This window comes from Corticium candelabrum, chromosome 9 (assembly GCF_963422355.1).
Source record: "Corticium candelabrum chromosome 9, ooCorCand1.1, whole genome shotgun sequence".
Taxonomy (NCBI): Eukaryota; Metazoa; Porifera; class Homoscleromorpha; order Homosclerophorida; family Plakinidae; genus Corticium; species Corticium candelabrum.
The window spans coordinates 300,561-311,068 of NC_085093.1; the positions used below are offsets into that span (position 1 = coordinate 300,561).

The window sequence follows — 10,508 nt, forward strand, 5'->3', positions numbered from 1 at the left end:
CCACGTTTCATGATAGGACCTACCTTAAAAATCGTTTCCGTGTCCGACTACATGAGTCTAAGAATGATTCATGCAAGTGACCAAACTGCAAAGAAAATGCTTCATGAACTTCCGTCGCCCCATCCTTTTGTAGTGTAGCTAGGGACTGTGTATACTTGACAACCAAGAAACACCTTCAGGAGTTGAATGCCACCTACAGTCAAGTATTCACACGTCCCATACTTACAGTATATGACCAATCCTTTACTACACCAAGGGCGCAACTAGGCAAGTTTATATTAATTAATTAATTAACCTCTAGGTTTCTCAGTCACGTGTGTGGCAAGTGCTTCACATGACATGTAAACGTGCGCTAGCTAAGTGAGAGAACAGTGGTCAAAGAGGACTTCTTCTGTTCGGTAACCGCAAGCAGAATGCCCAATCTTTTCTGTTATCTACTAATACTAACTGATACACCAAGCAAAATTTTTGTAACGCCACACCCATTTTATTTACCGAGTTGTGCCTAGTTACGCCACTGCTACACTGTGCTGCATCTAACACTGTTGATAGTCAATGTTTGCCGATATCAATGTCTATGTCAGTAAATACCATACCACTGTCGTTACAATGGAACTGAGTGCATACCTAGACTGTACATTTCAATTGTCTTGATCACGATCGCAAAACGACGACTACCTATACCAGGCCTATAAACGTAATCTAAACTACTAGGAAGTTTGCATGTTTACTTCCATGACAGGGTTTCAACAAATCTAGCTAGGATTCCAAAGGCGGTCTGAAAACTTTATTGGATGTGTTACTCCCAACTCGAGGCGCCTACGTATACCTTACAACTAGTCAATTATTGCATGACAGTAGTTGTTGTTGTTGTCAATTTTTGTTCTTGTTGTTAGTAGTAGTAGTAGTAGTAGTAGTGGTGGTGATAGTGGTGTGTGTGTGTGTGTGTGTGTGCGCACGCGCATGTCCGTGTGTGTGTGTGTGTGTGTGTGTCCGTGTCCGTGTGTCTAGAGGTTCACACAACACAATGATAACAAAAACAGCAAATCCACCGCACCTCCCAAAGAACTCAACGACACTTTCAAGTAGAACGGCGGCATCTCTACACAAAAACAATCAAATCATATAAAGAATGCACACCACCCCTCTAAAACGCGCCAAATAGGTGGTGCGAAGCGTGCTCAGCCAAGTGTTGATTCTAGTAATATAAAATACCTGTATACTTCATTATCAGTCACGATTTAGGGTCTGTCCCACCATTAACGTTGCAGGTGGCACAATAAATGCAGGTTGCTTACATAAACCAACAGAACAGGAGTGGCTACGGCTAATTTGCAGAGAGTAGACTTCCGTTCTTGCGTACGCTAGCTAACTGCCTTGTTCGCGCAAAAATTATGGCGGCTGCTGATATTTACGCAAGCGTGTATGAGTTTGCTTTGGTCCCGATCCACAGTGTGATATCATCGATTTCATGCAGCGTCTAGGACTTATTTCAACAACAACGAAGTTGCAACCCAACCTCTATCAATTAATATTAATCCCATCCGGGTAACTACACATTTGCAAAAAAAGAACAAGGTTTGTCAGCTTTTTACGTAATTACCTACTACTGTTATAAGACAAGTTGAACTTACTATTACAACACAACTGTTTAGGTTAAACTGCAACGCTAGAAGAAGTTGAGAGACACCTACCTAGGGTACTGGATACCACTGGCTGATATCCAACGTGATGGCGGCAAAGGCTGCCGCGTGAGTTACGCCATAACGCTCCCGCCACATGAATTGATCCAAATATGACGGCAGCATATGGCGATGGCACCCTTTCATTTTTTTCAGTTTTGTTTTCACTCGATTCCAATATGATTCAATATGTTGAGTGTGTACTCCAGTGCCAGGGTCCACAAAATTTAAAGAGTAGGTAACTGTCCTGTGAGCTGCCACCAGGGGGAGTGTGTTAATCCGATTGTACGCTCTCCATTTGTCAGAATGTACTATTGTGCCAGGCAGTACGTGTTGTGCTACATCGGTAAAAGTGTCGCAGCATCTCTTCTTAAAACTATTTCCATGTAACCCAGTGCTGGCTGCTGTGTTACATCAACAATTCCAAAAACCCACACTGGGTCACGTGGTGCTGTTCCTCTGTGATGCTGTATAATTTCACAGGATAACTCTTAACAGTCAACAATGTAATGTTCAATGCAATTATCTTCGGTTTGTGGGAAAAACAGGATTCGTCTATTTCAACAACGTTGGACTGAACTGGACCAATGCCACCAAGTCTAATAACATTTTGTTGGAGTTTCCGCGAGCACACATCTCTTAGGTACTGGTACATCTGAATGCCAGTGACTAGAGATACTTTACAAACATCCTTCATTTGAGACACAGGTGTCTCAAAACACCAGTGGTAGATTACAAGTAACCAAGTTGTCAAAGGAACATTTGATTGTTGAAAAAATGAATCACGTCGAACTGAACTGAACTGAACTACAATATATATATATATATATATATATATATATATATATATATATATATATATATATATATATATATATATATATAATGAAGAATTTCTGTTTATAGTAATATAATGTTTTTAGGGTACCACATCTTGCAAACTAAAAATTACCGTTGCATTCTGCAGTTTTTTTCAGGAAACCTCCAAATATAACCGTCCTTGCATATTTTGAAACGATTTTATTGCCATGGCCACACCATGACAGTTGTTGCATTGTGCTTGCCTTGAAATAAGTCCTCAACGCTGCATGAAATCGATGACATCACGCTGTGGATCAGGACCAAAGCAAACTCCATGCACCCTTGCGTAAATATCAGCAGCCGCCATAATTTTCGCGCGCGAACAAGGCAGGTAACTAGCGTACGCAAGAACGGATGTCTACTCTCTGCAAATTAGCCGTAGCCACTCCTGTCCTGTTGGTTTATGTAAGCAACCTGCATTTATTGTACCACCTGCAACGTTAATGGTGGGACAGACCCTAAATCGTGACTGATAATGAGAGTATACGGGTATTTTATATTAATAGAATCAACACGTGGCTGAGCACGCTTCGCACCACCTATTTGGCACGTTTTAGAGGGGTGGTGAGCATTCTTTAGATGATCCAAACAATCAACAAACGCCCAGACCACAACCATTTTCCATTGCTCACGTACGTCCTCCAGTATCCTTCAAAATTTTGTTCTTTGCAAACTCATAGACTCCCACTCTTGCCGTCGTGTACGTCAACTGCACCACCACATTGCAACGTGAAACAGAGCAAAGCACTCCACCCAAATCACGAAATGCAATAGTCAACAGGTTACCTGCCGTGCCCATGACGCTGTCAGACCATTGTACAGCCCTCGGACACCATCAGTTCTCAAAACGTGGCCGAACATGTTCAGCATCCCCTTCTGCGTCGACTGCTGTGTCTGTAAATGAACCTAACACAAACGCAGCGACTGATCTACGCACGTCCAAAGAGAAAACGACTCCAGAAACTATAGTGAGTAGGTCTACAAGTAGCTACCTTCACTAGATCGAGCGGATGAGTAAAGCAAACTGTCATACAGCCAGCGATTCCGCCTAGATACCATCGCTGTGGTTTGACTTTAACTTGGACTTTGCCTCCGCTTGCCATGAGGACGAAAGATCTATCTGTTGAGTCGATCAGCACGACTCACTCAGTGCTTCCAACACGTGGCAGGTATATGTTGATTTTACGTTGTCATAGATTTCAATAGCGTCTGTATAAGTGTGGCTCTCTCTCACGTGACATAGTAATTGCTTTCACGTTTGTACCTTGCAGTCGATATAAAATGCAATTGCTTTAGAAACGTTCTATCAAGTTACATGACAATGCAAAGGATCAACATCTAATAGTTAACAGCATGTATTGCAGGTAAGTAAGTAGCTCTATATGTGACCAGGGTATCATGATCAGACCTCCGCTAATTCTGTATTCTTTAACTTAACTCCTCTTGATTTAGCAACCACCAGATTTACTGCTTCTTCGAAAGACTTCAAAATAATCCTGGCACTAGGGAAGGTCAAACAGCAACAAATTAATTAATCTTCAATGGTTTTATGTAACTCATCTTACTCCTGCTCACTGATATTAGTCATGCTCTGATTGCCAACTGCAAGAATTTGATCTCCTATTTGTAGCTGCCTAGTCTATAACGGAAAGTCAGTTAGTAACTCTGATAACTAACAGTCCATTCAGTGTCCAATAATTACCACAGCTGCTGGAGAATCAGGCAAGACGGAACTAATGAAAATACCCGGAACAGGCATGGGCATTGTCTGTAAAAGAAAGAAAAAATATGTAGAAAAATAAGAGAAGGTCAATTAGAGAGAAGCAGTAGGATGACACAAAATATTGTTATACTTATGCCAGTATGTCATTTCAAGTAGCTGAACCATTAGTCAGAGTTGAGCAACGTGAAATAATACAAAAACGATTAAGTATATAGTCACAGAAAGACGAACAAATATTTAAGAAAACAAATGAACCATCAGTGGTGAATAAAAATTGGTAATGTATAAAGTGTGAAAGTCGACTAACATTGCCATCCACAATGCCAAGCCCCAAACCCTTGTGGTCTGGTTGCAGGTTCACAATAACAATGCTCTGTTGCACTTCACAGTCATCATCTTCTTGAGTCTCTACCTCTTCTTTCACTGTAGACAATGTAGCAACAATATCACGTTTTCTCTTTCCTGCTTTTTTGCCTTTGTTGCTTTTCAATTGACTTGGGAGATTCTTCTTCGCGGTATCTTGATCCTCACACGATACGTCTTCTGGTGGTGGTGACATCCCATCATCACTGTCATCTCCTAAAAGTAGGGCTGCTTTGGCCATCAATGCAACTACATCAGTGTCTCGGTCAGGCGTATCAGCACTGTGATATCGTAGGTCATCCTCATCATTTTCTGACTCGCTGCCATTTTCATCAGTGCCGTCATCATCACTATTGCTGTTTGAATCAGACTCCAGATCTTTCACCATTTCATCAACATATGCCATACCATTCATCTGCAGTGGCTCGTGTCTCAACGAAGCACCTTCAAAAGTTACATTAATATTAGGCTCTGGGATCTCTTCACTTTCGTCACTGACTACCGCTGTTGAAAACACCAAGTTCATTTCAACTTCACCTTCATCGTCTTCCTCTCCCTCAGACACTACTTCCATCCCTGTCTCAACAGGAGAGGTAGAGGTAACATGACCATTAACAGGCTTTGTATGTGGTGATAACAATGGAGGGCATGTTGCTGGTACCAAAACAGTTTCTGCTGCTGGATTTGAAGATGGAACTTGTACCATTTGGTCATGTAGATATCCCGCTGCTGGTTCCAAAGATTGAGGTTCCGTTTCTACAGGTACATTATCTGGTTCTGCTTCTTTGTTAGGTTTCTCAATGACAAAATTCATTTCTAGTTCACTACATTCTTCCTCCAAGTCCCCAGCGCCGTCACCATTTTGAACATTTTTTGGCTGCATTATTGTTTCTTCCACTAGTTGGGACAAAGTCTGTGACTGAGGAGACAATGGTGGTGTACTCGTGATACTGTTGTCTTCCAAATCCAGCTGAGGAACTGTTGGTGGTGTCGTTACACCAAGCCCTGCTCTGATCACAGTGTCATCATCCAATAGACTTTGTTCCAAAGACAATACAGAAGTTCTATAAACAAAAAAGTGTTACCACATCACATAATGTAGCTCATAGAAACTAGTTTAGAGCCAGATTCTCCATTGTGTGTCACTTCAACTCAAGTTGACAACTGTGCATTATTTTCATATAACAATAGATACTTACTCTTGTGTTTCAATACTCACGTCTTCCTCTGTTGCTAAGAGATAATGAAGAGTTTTACCAATGTTTCATTAATTTAACGTTCACTAACCAGATCTGGTCACACATAGTTTCTGCAATTCTTCCACAAACAGTTGAAACCCTTCACCAGGAGGTAAATAGTCAAGATCAAGCCAAAACTGAGAAGCAGGAATGAATAAAGGCGGACAAGAGTCAAACTTTTCCAGTAATGAATCTAACAACAAACATCTTAGCTTCTCTAACAATTAATCTTCTAAATTAGCAGAACCTACCTTGATCATTCAACAACTCACAATCACCCTCAGACGGAGCCCAATGAGATGGTCGACTGCTGTCAGACGGCAGCTGATAATCTGACAAGAGATGATGCAGTTGAGCAGGATGCAGAGAAGGGAATTCCTTGCGGAGTGACCTCCAAGTCATCTACATTAATTAACATTCAGTCACATAATGGATAATAAACTTAATGTGCACATAGATAGTCTGGACCTGTAACAAATGTTCTTTAGTTGTTGCTAGAAAGTCAGCAATAGTTGATAGTGTTGCTGTGTACTGCAAAAATTCCTTTCGCAATCCATTCTTCAAGGCCCATGCATCAAACAGATCCAAGCTACCACGAATTTGGACACCTTTCACCCAGTGGTAGAACTTAATGCCTGCTCCTTTGTCCATCAAAGTATTAACAAGAGATGCATTGATAAAGAAGAACAAATTCGTGAACACCTACATCAATACCTTCAAGTGAGCGATCAAAGTGCATTAAGCACAACCATAAATAATAAAATACCTGCGCAATGATGCCTCTATTCAAGCAATATTCACTCATCAAATCATATACACTTTGCATGACATTAAGAACACTGTCAACATCTCGACTTGTCGCTACATTTGGCACTCCAGAGTCAAAGGGACTTCCCTCAATCAGTGATGGCAAAACAGAATAGAGAACCTTCAGCACATATACCCAATTCACATAAGAATAAGAGGAACACAAAAAACCCTGAATCTCCAAACCTTTGTTAGGGGATACAGAATCTGTTGGAATGCAAACTGCAGTACTTCTTCAAGTAATGACATGTTGTCTTGGACATCTTTACCAAGTAATTGTCGTAATGTCAACGGCAATGTAAACTGTGATTGTAGTGCACCATGGTGGGATGCACGTGCTGGCAATTGGATGCACAAGTAGTGCATAAGCTCAACCGCATTAGACATCCAAAAGATCGCTGGTTGAATATTGGGCAACAGGAAATTAACAGCCAAATGCACTTGACTAAGGCAACGTGTGAATTATTAACATATTGGTAACATATTTGGCAATAGGATTGCGACAACCATACCTATTTTTTAGTGAAGTCTCTTCAGACAAAAATCGTGTCTTCTCCTGTTGACACAACAACATTACTATATAGACATATATATAAGTCATGACATAATAATTTATAGACATACCCAAGCTACTTCTTGTATTAACTCAGCTAGTTTTCCAACCAGTTCTTGAGTCAATTTTAGTCCATGATGCTTATACGAATACTCGACCATCATAGCAAGCAGATACGCAGGCGCAAGCTTACATGGCACAGACACTATGTCTGTATGTAAAACCACTTGCTCTATCAGAGCATCTTCATCAGTATTATGATACGAAAACGCAAGTCTCTCGTTTGCCCTTTGTCTCCCAGCGGCATCAGCAATGATGCCAGTTACGTGTAAACTACTAGCATCACCTGTGTTTACTTTTCTTGATGTCTGAGGTCGTATCATATCCGGAGATGGCTTTGTGCCACTGTTTACACCATCCACAATGTAAGATTGAGCACGGTCCTCCAACTGTGACAAAGAAGCTTTCTCCCAGTGTAGTCCCTGCATGATTTCTTGTGCCTGACTAGGATCTTTAAAAAGAAACAAATGATGGTTTCCAATGGAAAGTAAGTCCCCAGGTAAAATGGAGTTTGAAGAATCAATTTTAGCTCCATTTAATGCAATGTGTGCATTTTGCATTGGCTCAAGCCATGTCTGTGCCTCTTGCTCTGTTTGATGTTCCACACATTCTGGCCTTCTTTGGTGAATGAGGCAATGAACCGGAAGAATATCTGGTCCAGTCAGGGTAATATTATGGCGATTTGATCCAATGCCATCTTGAACATCAGCTCGACCAACTGCTGTCACGTCTTCAATTAATCTGTAGATAAGAAACTCTCTAGCCTGATCGTAGCCTCGTAGATTCATCAAAAAAGGAACAGATGTTGGATGCTGGTAACAGCCAGAACCGAGAGAGTGATCAGGTACAGTAGACATCACATCATAGATAGAATGTCGACCAAACGGAGGCCTTCTACGCAGCTCAAATCTCCGTTCATAGCTGTCGCCTGGCTTCCACAATGTTTGAAGAATCATAGGGGTTTCATCTAGCTGTAATACACGAGAATAATGAGTTATCCAAGTCCTTGGAGTTGGTTCTGGTGACAAGCTGCCTCGAAGACCAGAGTCTGATGTTGGACTAACAATTGGTCGACTTTCTTCATTCCATTGTCCTATCACATCACAAAGAAGATAGTCATCTTCGTCTCTCTTTTCTAGGTTATATCTCTCAAGAGCAGCCTTGACAATATCTATAGTTGTGGATGACTTGGTTGCAAGAACACTTTTGTATTGAGAATGGCTCTTGGGTGCAATGCCAACTCCATAAACTTGAAGCATTCCATGTTGTGTCATGTTTCTCATGTGCTGCTGAGCAAGCTGGTCTGCTGTCTTTGGCTCATATGTACTTTTGGCTCGACTGAATTTAAATGGTTTCCAAACTGATGACCTTTTGCTGTTTCCACCACTGGATGACATAACACCCTCCACTGAATGCCTTGATCGACCTACCTTCCCCTTACTCTTTTCTCTCAAAACAACAGACTGATTTATTGGACTTTGATAAAGATGGCTACTTCTGTCAGTGTGGTCACTTGAAATCGAGACATTTGACATGCTGTCTCGTCCATGGATCTGTCCTAGAGCACTACTACTGCTAATTGAACTAGTCAAGCTTATGGTGTCATGAGAAATGTCTGAAGGTGTTCCTTGTCGTTTCACTATTGGGCATAATACAAACTTGGGCTCTTGCCTGTCAGTTGAATTAACTGCTACTTCAAGTGGTCGTTCATTAGAGAGCAGTACTCGTTCAACTAAATCAACAAGTCATAATAAACCAAGCAGAAGTATGACAGCCTTTGTCATTTGAACATTTCTTTTAAAATGTAAAATCATAATAAAGACAATACAGGACATTAATATTATATTTACGCCTTTAGTTTTATATGAAATTAGTAATTAATTAAACCTACTGCCCAGTCATAAGCAACCACAAGCTGCATACCAAACACAGGCAGACAGGCATATTATTAACATTTAATTAAATAGACCACTCAGCAAAAGATCCCATTTAAATTAAATAAACACTAGAAGTTCAACTTTCTAAAATAACAAGTAAACTAGACCACTTGCATTGACCGACAGACAAACAGACCAAGATCAAACACCCACACACACACCAATAGACAAACAAACAATCTAAACAAATTTAGCCCTTGACGCCAACTTACGACCACACACACGTACCTCCGTTAGTAACAACCGAAAGCTGATAGGACGTAGCAACTCCTTGTTCTCTGTTGAATTTCTCCAGTAAATGCGGTATCACTTCATCGGTCGATGCAGAGCTGTCTAAACGCACGGCCTTTGTCATTTCTTGATCGCCATCGAGAAACGTGAAACGGAGAGCTCCGAGGTAACTGTCAGCGTCCTAGTCACACAAGAGATGGTGTTTACAGGTTGCCACCTCGTTAAGCTCCGCCCCCCAAGTGTGCGCACTTACGTCGCTCAGGTGGAGACGAAATAAATCGAGCGAATGTCGTTTGTTGTACTCGGCTACACGGTGGATGAGCTGCTCTCGTCGCTGGATTTCGATTTCCTGCTCAGAATCAGCAGCAATCCGTTCTCCGATTTGCCGTGTAGGTTTTACGTCCATCTAGCGTGATTAGCAGGCAAGAAAACGATTCGCTGTCGTCTTCAATTCTTTGTCACTGCACAACGGTACTTTTAGAGAAGAACAGAAGGCAAACATTCATACCAGTTATACGGGCTTTCTACTCTCCCGCCACTAATTTACATACGACAAGACCGTCACTCTACTTTCAATGCTGATATTATATTTTAGTGAAAGTGCATTGAAGACTCACAACCCACGAGGATACAGGGATACAAGCATTGCGTAAGTCGTGGAAAGTAAGCTACAACCACATATAAATAATGTTTCTAAAAATAATTAATGCAACAGTATAAATGTCAATAAAATCATTGATCTGCAAACTGCACTGTGCTACATAGATAGTGTATTGCTGCTTATGCCCGGATCCGTTAGATGTCAGAGCACTGTCCTAGCTTCCTCCTATTACAAGTTATGAAAATCCATGTTGTGTAAACAGACCGTTAGCCAATTTCTAGCATACTAAAACGTAACTCTAGAACTAACTACTCAAGTTTCCACACTAAATCTAATAAAGTGAGATTAGACTTTCAAAATTCTTCCATGATTACAGTACCTCCTGCTGTTTGCGTGGTTACAAGTTTCACTACTCTCAGCATTCTCCCCAACCACACATCCAGTTTCCAATT

General features: G+C 41.1%; 2 protein-coding genes across 2 annotated transcripts in view; both read right to left on the reverse strand.

The window, feature by feature from the left end:
* Nucleotides 1-3,735, reverse strand: part of LOC134185061 (mitochondrial dicarboxylate carrier-like) — a 5,423-nt gene extending 1,688 nt beyond the window's left edge. Inside the window, exons 1-4 of the mRNA XM_062652841.1 lie at nt 3,536-3,735; nt 3,330-3,449; nt 3,180-3,252; nt 1,058-1,102 (exon numbers count right to left, since the gene is read on the reverse strand). Of these exons, the coding sequence (XP_062508825.1) occupies nt 1,058-1,102; nt 3,180-3,252; nt 3,330-3,449; nt 3,536-3,646 (349 nt within the window). The 5' untranslated portion in view covers nt 3,647-3,735. The remainder of the gene's footprint in view (nt 1-1,057; nt 1,103-3,179; nt 3,253-3,329; nt 3,450-3,535) is intronic.
* A 5-nt stretch (nt 3,736-3,740) lies between these two features.
* LOC134185059 (ras-associating and dilute domain-containing protein-like) lies at nt 3,741-10,426 on the reverse strand. Its single transcript, XM_062652838.1, has 14 exons — nt 9,709-10,426; nt 9,453-9,636; nt 7,299-9,019; nt 7,187-7,230; nt 6,861-7,119; nt 6,634-6,795; nt 6,336-6,569; nt 6,119-6,269; nt 5,917-6,060; nt 5,829-5,862; nt 4,574-5,693; nt 4,246-4,311; nt 4,109-4,182; nt 3,741-4,045 (listed from the first exon to the last, which is right to left on the reverse strand). The coding sequence occupies exons 1-14, from the start codon at nt 9,859-9,861 to the stop codon at nt 3,946-3,948; spliced, it is 4,446 nt and encodes a 1,481-aa protein (XP_062508822.1). The 5' UTR covers nt 9,862-10,426; the 3' UTR covers nt 3,741-3,945.
* Between the last annotated feature and the right edge of the window lie 82 nt (nt 10,427-10,508).